Here is a 23,178-nt window from a genome sequence, read left to right as displayed (position 1 = left end):
GCATTCTGATTTGTCATGACAATTACGCATGAAAGACTGCAAATCATTCACTTTTGAAAACACTTTCAGCAGGCACATGCAAAATAGAGGCTGAGATCATTGGCTTTCCATAGATGAGAAAAGAATCAATTGAAATATATTGTGGAACGGCTCAGAAAAATGCATCACAAAGCATAATGAACATTACAGAAAGCACACACAGAATCACAAATGGCTTTTGAAAATGAATACTCAGAAAGAGACGGATTCATAAAAAGTTTACTTAATTGGGGGAAAGTACTCTAACTCGATAAAAAATTCATTTATGTGTACGATTACATTCACACACCACCCATCATAAAGGTTCACAGAAACAGTTTCAGTTTGAGAGTTAAATTGAATACTTGTGACGGGTGTTATACTGGATGCAAAGTGCCGACGGTGCTCAATTGCAATGCTGGACTACACACACGATGCCATTAATAAAACAAAATGCACAGTGTATATTATTAAAAGTGCCATTGGGGATTTGTCAGTTTGGATGTTGACAAGTGGATTGCTGTGCATTTACTTCATAATTGTCTACTTTGCGTTTTTGTGCATAGTGCATGGCTGCTGGAGTGGAACAACACACAAAGCATGTACAAGCACCTAATAATGCCAGTACATTGCTTTGATATCTGCATCTGTCCACTGACGTACAATCAACGGCATCTGGTTGTCACGTACGAGTGCACTATCTTCCCAAAACATGCAAATTGGGGAAATCCATGTCACCATCACAAAAACTTTAGATGTCAGGCTGCTCAGTAGTCCAAGTTTGGGTGTGCTTGGTGTCTCGCATTACTTTACATCACTGAGTTTATATCCCATGCACACAAACATACATGTATGCAAAAACTATGAATAACCTGGGGTTTGTAACATAAAACATAGTGCTTGATCATGGGATAGATATTCACAACTGGGCCCCGTCTTCCAAAGAGTTACGATTGATCCAATCAATCGTAACTCTATGGAAATCGGTCAGTAACATCATTTTTTCTACAGGAAATTTGTAAAATTTCCATTGTAAACAAAGGAGAACACATCAATTTGTCAAGAAATCGAATTTTGAATGAATTTTTTTTTTAACAAACGTACATTTAGTTGACTTATGTTTACTTTGCTGGCTTACCACAGTTGTGATTGTCGTAACTCTTTGTAAGATAGGCCCCTGATCACACACAATAATCAATGCAAAGGCAGAGATCAGCCCTACAATCAATTGCTAAACTTCATGATACAGGGCCCAAGGCCTCCGGAGTAGACATTCCTGGATAAAAATGAGTCTTGTCTTACCGAGAGAAGGCAGGAACGGTGTCAGAGGGTCACCAAAGGCCATCCTGACCGGGTCGCGGATGGTAGCATCGACCGGTAGCCACCAGGTGTTGGGGTCAGCATCCTTGGTGATGTTTGGGGTGTAGTGAAGGGTATCTGGGAACACCACGAGGGCTATCCCACCATGATAACGGCATGCCCTGGCCTACCACATCGTAAGAGTAAATATAGAGAGGAATGGGAGGTATGTATTTATTAAATTAAAATTAAATTCATTTATCCAATGGGTGATTTCAAGTCTGGTGTTGTTGTTGAAAGCACAGTTTGCATCTCCTAGATGTAGCTCCAAAACCTATTCTGGGTTTTATACACTAATTATACAGATCACAACATTGACAGCACAACATCTAGCCAGTGACTTTTCAGATCCATCTTTCTTTTATATTTGGTGTTATACTCATATAAATATTGACCTCACACCAACATACACTGTAAGGTCAACACTTAAAGGGGAAGTTCACTCTGAAGAAAACTTTGTTGTAAAAATAGCAGAAAAAATGGTAAAAAATATTGGTGAAGGTTTGAGGAAAATTTGTTAAAGGGTAAGAAAGTTATTAGAGTTCAAAGTCTTGGATTTGTGACGTCATAAATGAGCAGCTGCCCCATGTGTTATGTAATATAAAATGCATGAATTTCAAATTTTGTATGGTTCCTGATGACTTAATTTTGTTTTCTATTCATGATCGGGTGTGAAATGATTTGTCTATTGATATACAAAAGGTACAGTGAAAACCATTTTCAATTTTCTGAGAAAATGACATTTCATTGATTTTTACCATTCGCTACGTAGGAATGCTGCTCGCAAATCAATTAATTGAAATTCTAATAACTTTTTAATTATTTGATGAAATTTTCTCAAACCTTCGGCAATATTTTTATTATTTTTTCTGCTATTTTTACAACAAACTTTTTGTCAGGGTGAACTTCCCCTTCAACTTGAAATCACCCATTCTCCTGATGCAATTGAACCAATCAGTTCGGTGGATTTACAATATGGTGCACCATTTATCGATGGCAGCGACCGGACCAAATGTCTAACTTTGTGGTCGACATCGCACGCAGGCGCAGGCAGCACATATTGCTCGTGCTTCAAAAATGAATATTAACCATATGGCAAGAATTCATCAAACATGGTCTATATTTTGAAAAGAAATATGCGGGTAAATTTCTCTTCTACCCCCTGAACCTTAATAGTAAACAGTATATTCGGTCGAGCAGTCGACCAGAGCTGAATAATTGCACACATTCACTTCAGTACTGGCACGCCCAATAGATGTCGATTTTTTTCCCATGATGCACTGCGAATTTCGGCCTGTGCACTGCAATCGATAGATGGCGCACCGTATTGTGAATCCACCCACTCTTTATGACGGATGTAATAAATTTTACATACAGAGGCCATTGTCTTCTCAAGGGGTAAACAGTAAGAAATGAGAAATGACCGGGCCTATGCATGTAAAACTGTGACAAGGAATTAGGGTTCATTCAAAGATCAAAATCTATAAAGTATATGAGTGTAAATACGATTTATAAACTATACTTTGCCCTTGTCATATAAAAAAAGGCGTTGTTAAAATTAAGCGAATAAGGCATTTCTTTTTTCTTTATTACCTAATATTGCACTCAATGATGTGCATACAGGGATACTTACAATTGATCTTATGTTCAGCTTGCCTTGCCTGACGAGGCATATTTTCCCTTCAAGGGGGATGTTTGCTTTTTCTTTTAATGTTATATAGTCGCGCCAAGTTCCATAGTTGATATAAACCAGATCTGCCTGTGAAGATAAGACAAAGAAAAAGTTTAAGTTACCAAGGAAACAAGAAACTTTCATCCTGGTACTGCCACATCTAAGATCGCCACAAAATAGGTTTTCATTCTAAAGAGAACCAAAACAAATTTAGAAAATATCTTTTCTGGCATGATTACATATACCACACATCACTATTAATGCCCCTGCAGTTATTCTTGGTATTTTTTTCTTCATTAATTGAAATCTTTTTCTGTTGATCTTTTGTTGGTCTTAAAAGCCACTATGCAACAGCCATTTTAAAAAGCGCCATGTTGAGCCCTTAAACACCCAATGAAAACTACGCATTCTTAATATCCACAATTCCACGATGCAATATTTTGATCTGCAGTCTCATCATAGACAGGTAAACCAACATTTATGTACAGTGTCCTAATCGTTTACAACATTTATAAATAATATATGCCAAGAAATAATATGTTTCAGTATGTTTCCTGCTATTCAAGTGTTTCAATAGAGATCAAGTGACCATGATAATTTTAAACCAAAATGCAAACTACTATATTTCCGATTGTCTGAAGAAAAGAGAGATACTATTCAAATAATACATGGGCGTATAGCACAAGATTCAGTGTTCGGTACCCGCTTTAATTGAACAGCCTTCCTTACTGTGACCAAAGTTTAACCTCCAAATCACATGTCATATGACTTACCTCAATATCTATGTTTGCTCCATACGGATTAAAACCTGGTAGAAGATTGTTTTCTGGGTCATCGTTTGGGTAGTACGTAGTATTACAGCAATCTCTAGGGTTACCGTATGTATCAAAACGTGTGGGATGGGTCCTGTCAATGGAAACACAAAGGCCCGAATTCACAAATGTGGTTTTGAAAACCATCGGTTGAACCCATGGTTTATGCAGATTTTCTGTATAAATTAAGCTTAATACCACGTATATTAAGATATGTCCGGTTCTGATGCACGCTTTTATTTTTCTACATTTGCCACTCTCCACCCATATGGATAGGATAGGAAAAATGCATGAGCACCAGATAATAATTGGATTTATATAACGCTGTTTCCAGAGGAAACAAAGCGCTGTTGATGGCATAAGACAAGTTAAGGTGTATGGTTATATAAGTGTATTTTGAGATATTTTTTGAAGAGGTCAAGAGAACAGAGGTTTCGGAGAGAGTTTTTTTCCAAAGACGGGGGAGATTTTGGAATGACATAGGAAGGAGCAGCTGCAGACTGATGAGAGTATAGAGATCTTTGCTGCCGAAATAATGAAGATATGTAAAAAAAAAGAAAAGTGTGATTGACAGAGATTTTTAGGTTTGAACAAGTATTCCATAATGTATTCCATCAGAAACGGTATCCAATGAAGTTCATTTAGAAGAGGGGTAGCATGACACCATTTTGATTTTTGATCAGGTTAGTTGTGCTAATACCAAGGTAAAAGTATGGAGCACTAAGAAATATTTCATGTTGCATATTATTCTGCCCTCACAAATAATAATAATAAAAATAATAACAGCACATTTATGCAGGGTAGCCACTTCAGTTCAGAAAATTATTCTCCCAGCGGGCCCTGCTATTATTATTACCTGGCTAAGCTAGGCTACTGGTTTAGGTGCAGACAGCTTTTTGAGGAATATTTCTTGCCGGTACACATTTACCTCACCTAGGTAGAGTGCAGCAGTGTGGATAATTTCTTGTTGAAGGAAAACACGCCACGGCTAGGATTTGAACACTGTTTGAAGGATGAGAGTCAGAACCACTAGACCATGATGTGCCCACAAATGAAGCATATCGATAGGCGGTTTCAGACCGCCTCGAAGTTCGCCAGTTCCAGGTATTCTCTGATCGGGAAATTTACCCCGATCAGAAAATACCAGGTATTTTGGTAATGTGAAAGCAAACTACGCGTAATTTCCCCGAAAGAAAATACCCGCTAAATAGTAGGTACTTGGCGAAATTACGAGAACTTTCGTGGGGATTTTTCCAAGGTCGCAGGTATTTTGGCGATGTGAAAACAAATTACGGGAACTTTTATCCCAGCGTGTCGTTGGGCGCGGCGGCGTGGGTGGCTGCTGGGCTAATGATTTTGAATCTCCCGCCTTGCCTGCTTATCAGACCACACTGCGCATGCTCGTAACTTCGGGAACTTATCCCGAAGGATGTGTTTCGGGGCGGTGTGAATGCAGGAATAATTAACGGGTATTTTTTTAGCCTTAAAAAGTTCTCGTAATTTAGCGGGGATTCTTGTGATCGAGGCGGTTTGAAACCACCTAGTGATCACACCCCTTTATCCCAGATGACCCTGATCCTTACCTGTTCGGTCTAGATAGCTGGACTTGGTATTTCTTTGTGTAAACCTTGAATCCCCCGGCACTTGTCCAGGCATTTTTTATACCCGCTATGATCTGTGCACTATCAGGAGAGGCTGCATAGTGAGGCCGCTGTGTGTATTGTCTGAGAAAAGAAAACCAAAGGAAAATATACGTTGGTCTTGAACTTGCACTCATATATTGGGCACAACTGTGGATTTTTTATGCAGGAAAAATAAAGAGCAATTTGACAAAAAGTGTGTCATAAATAAAAATAACTGTAGAATCATACAAGATCAAAAGTGTCAATTAGAAAAACAAGTAGAATGCCTCTGGCCGTCTCACCTGCATCACGCGGTTCAATATAGCAGCAGTGCTGACTTTGAATACTACTCTAACTCGCACAAGATGTTCAGTGATACATTTTTACTCTTATGTCCACTTTTTATGAACTAGACCAATAAACTTACAGAGATATGATGGTTATTCAACAAAAAACCCCAACATGGCCAAAGTTCATTGACCTTACATGACCTTTGACCTTGATCATGTGACCTGAAACTCGAACAGGATGTTCAATAATACTTGACTACTCTTATGTACAAGTTTCATGAATCAGATCCATAAACTTTCAAAGTTAGGATGGTAATTCAACAGATACACCCAATTCGGCCAAAGTTCATTGACTTTTGACCTTGGTATGTGACCTGAAATGCGCACAGGATGTTCAGTGATACTTGATTACTCTAATGTCCAAGTTTAATGAACTAGACCAATAAACTTTCAAAGTTATGATGGTAATTCAACAGATACCCCCGATTCGGCCAAAGTTCATTGACCCTAAATGACCTTTGACCTTAATCATGAGACCTGAAACTTGCACAAAATGTTCAGTGATGCTTGATTACTATTATGTCCAAGTTTCATGAATCAGATCCATAAACTTTGAAAGTTATGATGGGAATTCAACAGATATCCCCATTTCGGCCAAAGTTCATTGACCCTAAATGACCTTTGACCTTGGTCATGTGACGTGAAACTCATGCAGGATGTTCAGTGATACTTGATTAACCTTATGTCCAAGTTTCATGAACTAGGTCCATATATTTTGTAAGTTATGATGACATTTCAAAAACTTGACCTCAGGTTAAGATTTCGATGTTGATTCCTCCAACATGGTCTAAGTTCATTGACCCTAAATGACCTTTGACCTTGGTCATGTGACATGAAACTCTAATACGATGTTCAGTAATACTTGATTAACCTTATGGCCAAGTTTCATTTACTAGGTCCATATACTTTCTAAGTTATGACGTCATTTCAAAAACTTAACCTCAGGTTAAGATTTGATGTTGACGCCGCCGCCGCCGTCGGAAAAGCGGCGCCTATAGTCTCACCTTGCTTCGCAGGTGAGACAAAAATGAGATACAAGATGCCTATATTATTTTCATTTGATTTTGAAAGAAAAAACAATCACATTCTACATCACAGATCTACTGAACGGAGAAAGTAAATTATGTATACAATATGCTTGTGGTGTTTAGAAATTGCAATCTAATTATGGCCCAGTAGGCCTACAATGCTACAGTATGCCAATCTTACACATTGTTGTTGTTACATGTATGTGCTTCACATAATTGTTATTGTCTTACATGCACATCTGACAGGAAGCTATTCTTTCGGCGACATAAACTCACATCTTAAATTTTGGAGAAAATCCCTCTTTTGTTTCTTTGATAACAGAGATTTCCTGTTCGCGCACACAATCTCCCCCCCCCCCCAAATCTAAATAGGAAACAAAGTAATACATGTGCAATACAGACAGGATACAGTGCTTTATGGCAAGCAGACTCAACTGACAAATTCAAATCCATGTTAAAAACTCACCTTTTTGTTAAAATAGATCGTTCTTAGCATATGCTGCTTCATCTATCTACTTCAACTGTCAACATGTATAATTTAATTTTAGCTGAAATCTCTTGTCTTCCTATTTATTTTCCTTAAAGTGATTGGTTAACATTGGTTTGACTTTTAAAAATCTGAGCTAGAAGGTCACACTTGTCACCTGCATGTGTCTGTGATATGTTACATAAATGAAGCCCTGAAAAAATTGTGTTAGAAAATCATTATTTAGTGTTTCAAAAATTGAAATATAAAGTGACCGGAAACACCATCTTAATTTCAGCCCATACAGTTATGTGTACTATTTAGGCATCTATAAGGGCCTATTTACAAAATCGGGGTTTGCCTTGTAGTTTTCGCTTTTCATTCTCAATAATGGTTGTTTTCACGGTTTATTAGTTCTAATACATGCACTTGTACACATGTTTCATCTTGGTTTGAGAATTTTTTTAATCGGCTGCTCACAAAGTTAAACAATACCTTTAAGCGCTTAGAGACATTCTTTGTGATAAGCGCTATATAAATGATGTTAATTATTATTATTATTAATGATGGTTTATTCTTTTGTTGGGTTGTGTCATCCTTGTAGTAGTGATAAACAGAATTGCAATTAATTTTCCCATTGTCTATGTTTGTGGGATAATTATGAGTAATAAAGGAAAGGGAGAGGTAGGGGTGAGGCAATCTACTGTCGATCATAATTCACGACAAAGTACCTCCACATCATGTCATTGTTGTATCATACGCTGACATGCATTCGGCAAAAGAAAAAAAATATATATATGTTTGTGCAACAGTACATGTACTTTTACAAGTACATCAAAATATTATCAAATAAATTAGATTTCAATGTTCAAACACTTTGAATGGGGATGGCTGCATTGCACTTATAAATGTACATTGTATATAAACAAAAATAAATTCTTACTTTAGATACGAATCCAACGTATCATTCATGATGAGGGTGTGCAGGATATCACTGTAATTACTATGAGGAGCTGGCTCCGTGGTAGGAGGTGGCACAGGTGTGGTATGTGTCTCATTGTGTGTTTCGGTTTCACAGTGCTCCACGACCACATAGTGCAAAAAGTGTCCAATCACGATACCGACAAAGAATAGGCACAATGCAAAGGCTAGAAGGCCGATCGTCTTCCTGTGATGGCTACACCATCTCCTGATGGCAGGCCATCGACCGTAGTTACTGTAGTTGTCGCGGACCTTAAGATCCAGCGTATCAATGTCCATTTCCTCCGCAAAGCGGGTGTATGCTGCTCCGCTCCCGTCGCCCGTCATGGTGCTGGGTTATTAAACAAGTCCTGAAAGGAATTGAAATACAGATAGATAATCAATAATGATAATAACATCGGGTATTTGTATGCGCCTATCCACCGCGTTAGGTGCTAAAGCCCCTACTATATTACCCAGACTAAGCTGGGATACTGATTGCGATGAACATAGCTTTGAGGAATTATTTCCTGTGGGTACCCATTAAATACCTCACCTGGGGTGAGTGCAGCACATTGAAAACTTATTCTTGCTAAAGTATAATGACAGCTGGGATTCCAACCCAAGACCTTTTGTTTCAAATCCGAAGACTAAACCACTCGGGCACAATGCTCAACGCTTTATCAGCCCTTGCGGTGAGCACATACATGTACATGTAGGAGGGAAAGGCATTTTGTAAGAATCGTATCAGAACCAGCGTAACAAGGGCATTCAAAAAAGGCTATTGAGGTGGGCACAAAAGGGAAGGCAAGGCAATCCAAGCATCTATGTACATGTACATGTAGGTACATGTACTACATTTATGAGCCAAACATATATACATGTAGGCCATTGGGCTGATAAAACCCCATCTCAAAATTTGAAGATTTTGAGGGCAGCCAGCTTCAAAAGGCAGTATTAAAAGACATAGCAATGACAGCGGTCTTAGAATCATAATTGTCTGAAAAAGTCTCCTGAGGATTGTGATTAACTCTTTTGAGGCAATACATGTAGGAGCTTGCTATCCACATAATAACTATAAAGTCTACCTTGTTCTGAGCTGTTATCAATTATTAAAATTTTGAGAAACACTCTACTCCAACCAGGTTTTATCAGCCCATGCAGTCACATCACTTCCATACAGATACAAAAATTTACATTAACATACACCCCACACTACATACATATTGAGTAAACAAGCTGAAATACAATACACACATGTACAAACTGCTACAAATAATGGGTTTTATATCGTGAATGCCCCAGACTGCATTTGAAATATTTGTACAAACCCACCACTGGTTGTCGTTGTTGTTAAACACTGTGGTTGGCCAAACCTCCCACACTCGTCACAGTACAACACTTCCTGATAAGCAAGATCGGGCACAAATATACGCAGACAATGTACACAGAATCATACAATGATGTAGGCAACAATGCTTTTCAGTTTACCATGATTGATGTAACATGTTGATCAATTTGTTTCAGTTGAGTAGTTTTGTTCTATTGTTGTATACATAAGTAGAGTGTTTTGGTGTGATGGCCAGGCACTGCATGGAAAACTACATGTATATACAGTAAGAACATGCACAATAGTGGCCCAGCCTTAATTTTACAGCAGAACTGAAACAGTTTATAAATAACATACTGTAATAAATGTACAAATGAGCATTTAGGTTGGTTCAATTTGACACTGGGGAAAAATGGAGGGGGGGGGGGACATTCAAATGTGTTGGTATATATGTATACAAGCATACCAAGAAAATGAAATATGTGTCGAATTACAATGAAAATAATAATAAAACAAATCCTCCTGCCCTCAAATTACTTGAATGTAATAAAAATAGAATAGAAAAAATAGCATTATCAAGAAATACTTCATATTTTCTTTGAATCTTAAAAAACATTCATTCTTAAAATAAAAGCTACAAATAGCAAAATTTAGTTTGTTGCATCATATTTAAGTAGTGGGAAAAAATCTAGGTTACTGGTAATTTTTTTTCCATCATTATTTTTATTATAGGATTATGAGAACAGGGATATGCAACAACCCTGGGGTCCAGGTTTCAGGTTAGCTCTGATCCGCAACCCAGGCAGCTTTAAAGGTCCCATGAAATACAGCAAAGATGCTGATTTATTCGTTAGCTTAGTGGTTACTAATTACGATTCTGATATCAAAATTTTACCCCCCAAAACATCCCACATCAGGTTCAAAGGCAGTTTTGTAATGAAAATTGAGCCAAATTCGCCCGCCCACAAAAATTCAGCTCGATTTGGTTTTGTATATCACATGACCATTATGACATCAGGGAAGGAGCTGTTTAGTGTTGTTGACGTTTGGAGCATGAAGTGTCTATTGTGGTTGCATGTGTGGCTTCAAAGTAAATAAATTGAATTGCTGGAATAATATTCAGAACCTAAATCTTTAATGTCTGAAAAATCAGACGCAACTGATGACGATGTTGCAGCCATGATCAAAACCTCATAAAAATCCAATTAAGGATGAGCTTGGTCGACTACACGAGGAACGTGTGCAATAACTAGGGGTCCGGCTGCACAGCTGGGAAAGCCTTCCTTCGATGACGTCACAATGACAGGTCGATCGGGCGACTCTTTCGAAAATTTTAATGGGCGTTCCCGTTGGAAGTTCAAGTTTTCCGATCTGACATCTTTCCATGATTTTGATTGGCTGAGAGGCATTGTTCCTGTGGTAACTGTCGGATAAAATGGGACTTGTCGGATAAAACGTCCGACAAGTCCTTTCATGAAACACTCCCCAGATCCAAGTTTCTGACAAATAAATGTTCTTCTGCCTACATGTACATGTACAAGTTTCTCCCATCTTATGGTGCAATGCTGATGTGTGTTCAGAAGGACCACATGATATCAAAACCCTTCATATATATTTATAGTTCCTTTACATTGTAAACCAGGATTGCATGAAAAATGTTCATTGTACAGTTTATTTTCATTTTACCTTTCTTCAGTTTAATCCACAGTACAAACTACATTACAGCATTACACAACATGTCTGCATTTAGAGAACAAAGTTTCTATAGACCTCATAATCCAGCTAACTGTACTTTCATGACCTGCATTGGACTAGATCAGTATAGAACTTCAAACAATACAATTGACTCCTAAGAATGCCTATTAACATTTAATGCCTTTTTGTGTTTGTACAGGGAAGCAAAGCATTGAATCAACTACATTCCAGGGCGATTATTTAATTCGATACTTAAGCCAGAATTTTAAGTATTTTGGTAAATTGAAATACTTTGATTCAATGACATTTTTGGCTAAGTATGTAACCAGACTTAAGTCTAGCTTAAATTGCTTGCAGTTTACAAACGTGTTAAGCGCGGTCATGCATTCTGCGCACAGATGGATTCGTACATTGTGCATTATTTGGCTCAACTTGTGCAGTAAAGTATTCTGCCTAAATTTGGCTTAATAAAGTATTAACTGCTGCTCTGAGGTCTAAATATGAGTTTAAAGATAAATTCCAGTTTTGGTAACGATCTCAAAATGACTTTTTACAGAATCTAATATAATGACCACCCAAGTGTCTGTTTGTATGAATAAAAAATATGTGCCAAAGGATTCTGGGAGAAACTGTGTAATTGCTGAGAAATAAGCAAAATAAGCGCGGATTCGGTCACTTCCGTCGGGTCTTTATTCCAGCAATAATAATACACTGTCCCACGTGTGCCTATCTGTGTTGGTGATCTTCAGTGTGAACGTTTTTCAGCGTAGATTTCAAGATTTCACAAAGTTCAGTTTATGTAACTGTACCAGATCTCCATCCTCGATTATTAACTGACAATTTAGCCTGGTTTTACAGACTTTCTCATGAAATCAGTGTTTACTGCTGCAACTACTGGAATTTCTCTTTAAGTATTTTGCTTGGCCAATTAAATGCTTTCAACTAACTAAATACCAGCCCAGGAGTTTAATGTGAACACTAATTCAACATTATTTCCACTATATATAAAAAATTGTACATGCTTGTTACCAGTACTTAAACACTGCAAATTTGTAGGTTTTCTGTAGCCCTTTGAGCATGAATAAGTCTACAGAAATAACCAAGGAATCCTTAGTACTGTGTACAACCCCAATCCTACATACACAAAAATACTACATGTAGTGCCAGCAAACTAACATTTGTAAGTTTTCTGTAGCTAGTGCAGATTTAGAGAATGATAATAACCTTCAGGTATTTATACATACATGTTTGTAATACAAAGTAGGGAATCTGCCATTTCAAGTTGTGACCAGTTAGTTCTATACAAGATACTGTAAATGCCATTGAAGGGAACCCAATGAAAAGCATTTTCTGAATTCCTTCTTGACAGGATCTATCCTGATAAACTATGTAGCCATGATAAAATGTAGGTCACTATATTATCATCAGATCTGGAGCCCGTTGCAGAAAGAGTTGCAATCAATCGCAACTCTACAAAATCATGTGCAACTTGATTTTGAACCAATCAACAGCGCGCATTTGGGACTTGCGATTGATTTTTTTGACTTGCGTTAAAACGCAACTCTTTCTGCAACGGGCCCCAGAAATATAAAATTAAACTGTATCCACTTACCCAGTCTTCAAAAAGAGTTTTCTATGAATGGGGTACAACTTGCTCTGTGCAGAGAATTTATGCAAATAATAGCCTTTGTATCAAGTGGGTCCCTTCTTGAAAGAGCTTACTGGTGATAATAGAAACTCGAGCTAGCAATGATGTAATGGCCTGGACAGCAGTTTCTCAAAATCAATTTTAACAACTTCAAAGTTCTTTGTTCATTTTTACCCCGATGTCAAAGAGTTTTGTTGTCACTTAATAGCCTTTCACCTTTTGCCTTTTGTAAAGGGTATACGTGTTTAGCCGTGATGAAGCACAAAATGATAAAAATCACATAAAATTTATTTCACCAAGGTGGCATGGCTGATAAATGTGGCACAGGTTAAGATGTTCTCTTGCTCACTCGAAAAAGGAGACTGATTAAAACTCTGTCTTACACACTGTGTATGTGTATGAGGTAAATCATAACACCATCATTTGAAAACATGTATTATTATCCCACAGTAGATCTGTTCTCAGAGATCACAATTTAACAGTTGATACAAGGAACAATAGATCCATTGCAATCCCTCAAGGAACAGAAAGCTTAGTAAGAACAAAGGATAATCACAATTACTGGACAAAAGAGTAGGATAATGAAAGCGATGAGAGAACTATTGATCCATGGGGAAATGTAAACAAATGCTGGTACATGTACATGAACTTGCTAAGAAGGAAATACATACTTTGACTCAATGGTCACTCCAATTTCATATCAACTAAATCAAGGATGCCACTAGATGTCCTCCAAAAACCCTGATTTTTTTGCTGGCAGGAGCAGTGTCCAAGGACAGTAACGAATCCCTTTAACATATAGCACAAGAATTTCTCTAATTAACAAAGAAAATTTGTGTTTTTCTGGGTAAATTTAATCTCATGTATGCTATCCCCTTAAATGATAAATAATATTGAGCACGATTCCCAGGGGGGGGGGGGGGCACTCGGTATATTATATGCATAGTGGGTATGTGACTATGTGCCGCAGAGGGGACCCCCATTTTTACACTCAAATTTCCGTTCCAAGGCATAGCATTTTTGTGTTATTGAGAAAAAGAACAAAGAAAGACGCTCCAAAGCATAGCATTTTCTTCTTTTCGAGGAAAAAGAAGATATCTGCTCCAAAGCTTCGCATAATTTCCGTTACACCGTTCCGGCCGCATTAATCTGCTATAATGAGCCGCAATTTTGGTGAAAAGCAGCTGCAAAGCGCACCCGTCGCCCATGCCGCAGGGCCATAGCTGCATTCACGTATGCCCGTTCCATAGGGATGAATACACACTCACAATACTTTGCAATAAGCCCGCTTCAAGGCCCCGTTTTTTTGTCTCGCCCGCGGAACAGACCTAACTTTTTTGGTCGAGTACCCATCCCGCGGCACAATCTGATTGTGTTTGTAATATGATGCTTACATGTAGCTATTCAGTGAGAGTCAATTGTATCTTTATACTGTGGGGTTGAAAATAATACAGTATATGGGGAAATAAATGCCACTGAAAATGGAAATAACACAAGCTCAGTCATACACATCAAACAGAAAAAGGTTAGTCTGAACCCGAGTAAAGCTACATGCATGGAGCTGGCCCTGGACCACTCACACATGCATGCGAGGCTAGCTATACCTGGCCTGGCATGCCTGAGCTTTATAGACCAAAAGCTTCAGTCTCTGTTATGTTGGTTGTTCCGTTGAACTCCGTTGGATCCACTCACCAATTACAGAGACCAAAGTTCTAACTCGATCTGTACAGAGCTACCAAGTCTCACGCATTGGGCGTGAGACTCAAGCATTTTGGACTCTTGTTCATCCCCTCAAATCTCTGTCTCACGCAACAATCACAGCCTATCCCCATATACATTGTACACAATGTCTGTGATCTCACTCAGATTCACAGAAAATCTCACGCATAGATCTAGCTGGTCTTTGAACTTGGCATCTCTGTCTATAGCTGTACAGGGACTCTGAGTCAATGGCCATATGTTTATGTATGGAATTCGGGTAAACCATGGACGTGGGTGATGCACAACAGCCAAAATAAGTCGCCATTTGTTTCCTTTTCAAGTTTATTTTTTTCCCGTTTTGGTGCATTTCAGGCCAACACGGAAAATTAATCTTTTTGGTCCTATTCTTTTATTATATTTTTATGAAATAAAGACAAATATTGATGAGCTCCGTCGGGGGATTTTTGCATTGTTAACCCCCCTAATGGCGGCAGCAAGATTCCGAGCCGTCTGTCTATGAGTATGTGGAGAAATAAACGTAAAAATTAAAATGTTAACATAAAAACTCCTCGAAACAAATGGCTGCCAGCTGTCTACAGTCTAGCCTGAGCCTGAGCTGGGGAGCGTTTCATGAAACTAAGCCTAGGACTTGTCACTTTTTTTGTTAACCCAAGTTTATTTCATCCCCCCCCCCCCCGGCCCTGGTCTTGCTGGCCGCAGGCGCTAGACGAAACGTTACACAGTAGGCCTACACCAGTTCTAGTCCGGTACTGTTAAGCGTGCGTTACCGGCATTTATTTACGTTCTGCCAGGCGATTGTGTGATCATGGACTTACATGCCTAAAGTAACTAACGTTAGTTGTTAACGTTACTCTTAGTCTTACTCTAGAGTCTAGAGTGTAAGAGTCTAACGTTGGCTTACTTAGCCTCATCATCATGCCATCAGTAGAGGCCAATATGGGACTCTCTCAATAAGGGAGACAATCTCCCATTTGGAGACTTGCTTTGCAAAAGAACAAAAGAAACAACACCTAAAAATCATGATTTTTCCACCCAAACTTTTGTCCCACTGAGGTCAGAAGCCCATTTGTTTTATGTGTGAATGAGACGATGAATTTTTAAAGTAGGGGCCTAGACGGTGAGGAATCTGCTCATCACATTTTTATTTGCCGCCAAGTTAATCCTTTTGGAGCAAATGTAAACAAAGAAAATTGGTCTCCCAAACTGGAGACTGTCTCTGAAATTGGATACCCAAATTCTGTATATAAGTCTGTGATATTGGAGATAATCTCTCTCGTGGAAATCAGTCTCCAATATTGCCTTATAATTTTTATTGGCCGTGCGCCTATCTAGGCCTGGCCATGGACGTGATAGAGATATTACATAGCCATAGCCATAGGCATAGGCATTTTGGTCTCCCAAACTGGAGACTGTCTCTGAAATTGGATACCCAAATTCTGTATATAAGTCAGTGATATTGGAGATAATCTCTCTCGTGGAAATCAGTCTCCAATATTGCCTTATAATTTTTATTGGCCGTGCGCCTATCTAGGCCTGGCCATGGACGTGATCGAGATATTACATAGCCATAGCCATAGGCATAGCCATGGCATAGGGCCTAGATCTATTCTATTTCTAGGCCCTATTTGTCAAAATTTCATGGAAATTTCAGAAACAAAGCTACCGTTAATTGGTTATGTGTGCGTCAGCCACACTCAATCAAAAATCGGTACCCAATAATCACGTGAATACATCAATAAATGAAATTCATAATAATTAATTACAAAATTAATTACCAAATTGACGAAAAGATCACACACAGCAACACAGGACTGCACTGTACTGCAGCCTCAAACGTTACCGTAACAGTTTCGCTCGATCGGCGCGGCTCGATCGATCGAAATTGACGAAGTGCGCACTCTTTTGCTGGAAAACAGTAAAGGTGGGTGAGAAATAATTATCTCTATGGTATAGATCTATATTTTTTAATCATATCTTATTTCTTCCTGATCCTCGATCATTATATAACACGTGAAAAAATTGTATAACATGAAATCAATAACATAATTGATTCATAATTCAAAATGAACAATTTGACTTGATTATTCCAACAATAAACTAGTCATGCAATCTCATGAATAAGTCATGACTTTGACAATTTATATCCACAAAATGAAATAGCAAATTATAGGAAAATTATCTCGATATAGCGACGAGTACAGGCGGGCCCCGTCTTTCAAAGAGTTGCGATTAAATCCAGCAACGTCAACATCTAAAATTACATGTTTGTTCAAAATATTTTGTAGAAGTGATGTATATTCATGGTCCACTGTTTTCTTGACAATTCATCCCTATTCATATTATGCTCGATCCCTTCAATTTTTGCTTTGAAAGGCCATGGATTGAGCAAATTTCCTGAAGAAAATTTGATGGATTTCCATATACTTGAGATTGATCGGATCAATCGTAACTCTTTGTAAGATGGGACCTAGAACATGATTTTCTAAGAATATTCTGTTTATGAATAGAATATTAGAAAACGCTAAATACAATTTCAAGTTGCTATATGAACATGATTTTACTTCTTTTACAATATCATATATACAATCAAAATAATTTGAGGAATGATAACTAAAAAAAAAATTATCGGAATTGTTCTGAATAAAATTTATGCAATTTAGAGTGAAAGGTATATATTGAGCTGAATATAATAAAAAAAAATTAAATTGTAAAACTTCAGAGCACCAATCAATGGTTACTCCAAATGAGGAAACGTTTGAGAAAAAAACGAGTAAACTATACCGTGTGTCTCAAAAAAAACACGTAACACTTTTGAAATGGTTGCCAAATTGAGCATATGTAATTTTATGAAGAAATGTCGATATGTATATAGAAAGCTGAAGGACCAACCTTTCATATGATATGAAAAATTGGAAAAAAAAATCATGCTTCGATGAACAGTGTTCCCTTAAGTTAGAGGTATGAAAATGTGCCTGCGCAGGATTTTTCCTTCCAATTTTGGACATCAGGTAAGTTACTTGTAGCTTACAAAATAAGGTCGATATGAGATGTTCATGATCGATGGATCAACAGGATATTTTGAATACCTTGAATACCATTCCTTTTTCTCTGTTATTTATCAATCCCGAAACACCACAGCCCACTATCCCCCCCCCCCAACACACACACTTCCACTCCCATCTTATTGTATCATTGATCTGGTAGATGTGAACGGGATTAAGGATGAATGGGAATTGGCTAAATTGAAATATTCCAAATCATGATTAACATTACGCAACCCACTGTCCTCCCCTTCCCACACACACACACACACACACACATACAACCTTCTTCCTATCCTCTCACCTACTCCTTCCTTTTTTATCACTTTTCTTCTGAAAGTTTGGTGGATCATTTTTTGTTTCCATTAATAATCAAATTATTAACCAGTCACTCATTTTGATCAATGAAATCAATCGATAAATCACTGAAACATTAATTCCATCAAGCAATTGCTCAAACCAATAATCGCATGCACACAAACCACACACACACGCGCGCATGCGCGCACACCCTCACACACATTAGGGCAGACATGACAAAAACAAGTTAAATTTTTTTTTTAAGATGTTCATGTTTCTTTTTTTTTTCTTATTACAACTGCTTTTTTCATCTTAAAATGAAAGATCTGACAAAAGTAATCAGTCCACATGGCTATCTTTTCTTCTTGACTGAATATCACGGCTTTAAAAGTACTTTTAATCCATCGACGATCATGAATATCTCATAGGCCTATTAAATTTATTCTGTATGCTATACCTGTCCAAAATTGGAAGGAAAAATCCTGCGCAGGCCCATTTTCATACCTCTAACTTAAGTGAACCCTGTTCATCGAAGCATGATTTTTTTCCCCAATTTTTTCATTTCATATGAAAGGTTGGTCCTTTAGCTTTCCATACATATTGACATTTTTTCATGAAATAATATATGCTCAATTTGGCAACCATTTCAAAAGTGTTACGTTTTTTTTAGACACACGGTATACAAAAGTCCCATTCTTTTTGGAATGACAGCTCAACTCATTACCAACTTTAAGCCTATTCTTATTAGAAATTTTCCTTTGTAATAAAGCACAAAACTGATGAGATGATTTGCTGTCACGTGCGTATAAGGTGAGTAGGGTGACCAGATTTCACAAAATGAAATACGGGACAATCGACAAAAAAGATCAACAAAGAAGGCAGTGTTACACCCAGTGGCGTACCGTGAGTCACGGCATTGGGGGGCACCAGCAAAAATTTTGATTCACCTAGTGAGCGCGCGAAGCGCGCTCAGTTGCTAGGTATACTGACCTATAGAGACATTTTAAGGACAGTGTCATTAAACGAATGTGTATGCTACTGATCACATAATGCGAGCGCGAAGCGCGAGCTGAAATTTTTGTATATATTGACACTTTAAGGACTATATTGTAGGAATCTATTAAGAGTATACATATCTCACCATAGTAATCTAATGCGAGTACCAAGCGCTTGCTGGTTATATAGAATTATATGCATCCAAACACATAAAGCACCTGTAGTCATTGTAATCATGATTAACATGCACTTCTCACTAATCAAATATTGCGAGCGCGAAGCGCGAGTTAAAAATTAGGAAATTCACACCTGAAGAGGGGCATTCTAAGGCTTGTTTGTAGGAATTCACGTAGTCCATTTCACTAACCAAATGATGCGAGCGCAAGCTGAAATTTTTTATATTCAGATCAGAAAAAGAGACATTTTAGGGACTGGTTTTAGGAATTCATGAAGAGCGGACATATCTCACTAATCCACTAATGCGAACGTAAGCGCGGACGTGAAATGTTTGATATTAAGACCTTAAAATGATATGTCACTGCATAAAACAATAATAATTCGAAGTGCGAGGAAATATATTTGGTGTATATTGACTTGAAAACGGGAGGTTTTAGTACAACAGGATTATATGCTCGGTAAACAGACATGCGAGCATCAGGAACAATGAAGACATAGGCCCTGAGCAAATTATTTTCATGTAATATAACATAATTATAATATAACATTATAATTAACAATAATTTTTCCTTCCCACTACGTTTCTCTCACTTTCTCCCTCTTTTCCTCTTTTTCCCCCGTTTTTTGGGGGGCCAGCCGATTGGGGGGCACGTGCCCCCCATGCCCCCCGTAGTTACGCCACTGGTTACACCTGTGAAAAATTATAAAGCATTGGAAGGGTGGGTGAACGAAAGAATGAAGGAGAGAAAGAAAAGACGAAAGAAAAGAGATGAATTGAGAAGAAAGAAAGAAAAAATTAAGGGGAAATGAAGGAAAATGAAAAAAAAATAAAAGAAAGTTAGAATAAAAGAAAGAATAAAAGAGCGAAAAATGTTACCGTCATTCTTTGAATTGAATACAGAAAGAAAGAAAAAGAAAGAAATGGAAGAAGAATACAATGTGTGAAAGACAACATAAAGGAGAGAAAGAAAAAAAGTAAGAAAAATGAGGAGGAAAGAAAGAATGAAGGAAAGAAAAATGTTTCCTTCATTCTTTGAAAGAAAGAAGCAAACAGAGAAAGAAGGGAGGAGGGAAGGAAGGAATGAATTAAGAGAGGGAGGGAGATAAAGAATAAGGGAAAGAATTAGAAGGAAAAGTAAAATCAAGAATGAAAGAAAGGAGGAAAGAGAGGGAGAAAGAATTTATGTGAGGAGGGAATGAAAACATAATGGAAGAAGAGAAAGAATTTAAAGAAAAAGGAGAGGGAGGGGGAAAAAGTTTTAAGAAAGAAAGAATATAAAAAGGGAAATTTGATAAAGAAAACGGGTAAGAAAAAGGGGGAAAGAAAGAAAAATGAACAGAGAGAGAAAGGATCAGGAAAGACAAATATGAAATAAAGATAGATGGAACAAAAAACGGGCAAGCAGGAAGGATAGAAGGATGAAGAAAGAAGGATAGAAAAGAAAGAAAGAGGAAAAAAGTTCAAACTTCAAGCAAAAAAATCCAATCATCTAACAAAAATCATAATGATATTTGGTGTTTTTCAAATATAATTTTAGAATGAAAAATAATGTTTTCGAAATGAATAAAATTTCAAAGTGATTTTTTTTACTTAAAGGGGAAGTTCACCCTGAAGAAAAGTTTGTTGTAAAAATAGCAGAAAAAATAATAAAAAATATTGGTGAAGGTTTGAGGAAAATCCGTTAAAGATTAAGAAAGTTATTAGAATTCAAAGTTTTGGATTTGTGACGTCATATGCGAGCAGCATTCCTACATAGCGAATGGTAAAAAATCAATGAATTTCAAATTTTGTACGGTTCCTGATAACTTTATTTTGTTTTCTATTTATGATCGGGTGTGAAATGATTTGTCTATTGATATAAAAAAGGCACAGTAAAAACCATTTTCAATTTTCTGAGAAAATGACATTTCATATATTTTTTACCATTCGCTTTGTAGGAATGCTGCTCGCATATGACGTCACAAATTCAAAACTTTGAATTCTAATAACTTTTTTAATCATTGACCGATTTTCCTCAAACCTTCACCAATATTTTTTATTATTTTTTCTGCTATTTTTACAACAAACTTTTCTTCAGGGTGAACTTCCCCTTTAAAAATTAGATGAAACATTGCGGCATCATACACAACAAGACTCAAAACGAAAGCTGAAACAACTAGGTCTAGTTATGAAAACTCAATAACTTAATTGTTCCTCCGAGATTACATCTCAAAATCAGTAATCTGAGAACCCATAATAATAGTCATACAAATTTCCCGCCGATTTTGTGATTATTTTGGCATGTTTGGTGGAGAGAATTTGCTCAGATCCTACATGCCTAGCTAGTAGCCTGCCACACAATGGCAGGAGGCCAGTTAGTTTACGATGTATTGGGTGAGCAAGAAAATCACCGTAGAACTTGCAAATCGATTTTATTGTTGTCTCTGCTTCGTCATCTACCTCTGTTGGTTATTTTGATGAAAATTCGTCACTTTTAAATACATTTTGTTCAATATTCTGAAATACGGGACAAATAGGCGTCCCGGGAAGGGTTTGTCGGACGCCGGGACAAAGAAGCAAAATACGGGACAATCCCGGGAAATACGGGACGTCTGGTCACCCTGAAGGTGAGAGTTAGTAGCGCATTTGTCGGGATTCTGGTATAAAAGCGAGGCAATGATAAATATAACATTATTAAATTATTATCATAATTTGGTATATTTGTTGTTTTTTTTTTATTTGTTAAATCATGTTCCTTAAGTCTAAGATTATGTTATATATATCTATTATGTTTTGCAGTATTTTCGACCTTATCATGTTATATTTATCATTCTTATGTTGTGAAACGGAAATCAATAAAATCAAATCAAATCAAATCAAATCAAAATATATATATCTATATAGGCTACAGTATCCAACTATCCAACTATTTAGGGGAAAAAGTTTTTTTCGATCGACTTCAGTATATATCAGGGGCGGCTATACTGGGGGTATACTTTTTGAAACACTGAAAAGGTGATTTTTTTACGCAAGAGAAACGCCCCCTCACGAACGTATAGTGCCCTTTTCACAGGAAGAGCACCCGTGCAGTAGCCCCCCCCCCCGAAATGTAGAAAAAATCACGTATTTTTTTACTGCACTATTTTCACAAAATTCACCAGAAATAGTCACGAAATCCAATTACTGTTTCATTTAAAGGGATGCTCCGGGCTGAAAATATTTGTATCTCAATAAATGGAATAAAATTCACAAAGTAAAATGGTGAACATTTGATCAAAATCGGGTAACAAATAACGAAGTTATTGAATTTTCAAGTTTATTCATATTTTGTAAAAAATAAAATTATATGCATTATGGTCATGAATATTCATTAGGTGGGCTGGTGATAAGGCGCGCCGGAACATTTCAGTTTGGGGTGGGGGGCAAAATACCGAAGGGGGCACAATATTTTTGACAGAGTGAGATACCGAAGCGATCGAGCGGGAGAGGCTGTGGGACCCCCCCCCCCCCGGTAAGGACTTTGTGTAAAAATGGAGTATAAAAGTTGCATTTCTAAGAGCATCCAAAAATAAATTTCTTGAGAATTAAACAGTCTTGGAGTTTTTTTTTTCTCCTTCTATTTCCTCCCTTCGACCCAGAATGGTGTTTCTTCATGATCAGGGTCCCCAGTTCCAGCAAATGATGAGCCTTATTGCAAACGAAATTGTTTCAAACCAATGTAATATAGGCCTTTTAAAGACTTTAGACAAAACATGACCGTACACAGCCGGGGGCCGCCGATCGAGAGGCAAAATTCACAAAATTCACCCAAAGTGTGAACGAAATCCTTCAATTTTATTCTAGAAAATGCAAAAGCTCCCACATCACAAACCCCCTCGCTCTTAAATTTCTTCGAAAATTTAGGTCTTGCAGCCCCACCCACTCCCGGATTGTTTTTTTTTTTATTTTTGCAAACGTCCATGAATTACAAAAGCTGGGATGAACCAGAGAACATAGCTGCCA

At 37.5% G+C, this 23,178-nt stretch overlaps 1 protein-coding gene across 6 annotated transcripts in view; it reads right to left on the bottom strand.

Moving 5' to 3' along the window:
- Positions 1-16,564, bottom strand: part of LOC121427238 (N-acetylated-alpha-linked acidic dipeptidase 2-like) — a 36,711-nt gene extending 20,147 nt beyond the window's left edge. For 2 of the 6 annotated variants that reach the window (XM_041623544.1, XM_041623549.1), the window contains exons 1-6: positions 9,545-9,634; positions 8,271-8,658; positions 5,445-5,585; positions 3,823-3,955; positions 3,011-3,136; positions 1,321-1,504 (exon numbers count right to left, since the gene is read on the bottom strand). In XM_041623544.1, coding sequence (XP_041479478.1) covers positions 1,321-1,504; positions 3,011-3,136; positions 3,823-3,955; positions 5,445-5,585; positions 8,271-8,635 — 949 coding nt within the window. In that variant the 5' untranslated portion in view covers positions 8,636-8,658; positions 9,545-9,634. Of the gene's footprint in view, positions 1-1,320; positions 1,505-3,010; positions 3,137-3,822; positions 3,956-5,444; positions 5,586-8,270; positions 8,659-9,544; positions 9,729-11,303; positions 11,327-12,924; positions 13,334-16,457 lie in introns of those variants that run through there. The other 4 variants (XM_041623545.1, XM_041623546.1, XM_041623548.1 and 1 more) reach the window with 4 other exon arrangements.
- Between the last annotated feature and the right edge of the window lie 6,614 nt (positions 16,565-23,178).

The sequence above is a fragment of the Lytechinus variegatus genome, chromosome 14 (assembly GCF_018143015.1).
Source record: "Lytechinus variegatus isolate NC3 chromosome 14, Lvar_3.0, whole genome shotgun sequence".
Lineage (NCBI taxonomy): Eukaryota > Metazoa > Echinodermata > Echinoidea > Temnopleuroida > Toxopneustidae > Lytechinus > Lytechinus variegatus.
Note: the sequence above shows the minus strand (reverse complement) of the source record. Positions and strands in the feature narration are given on the sequence as shown.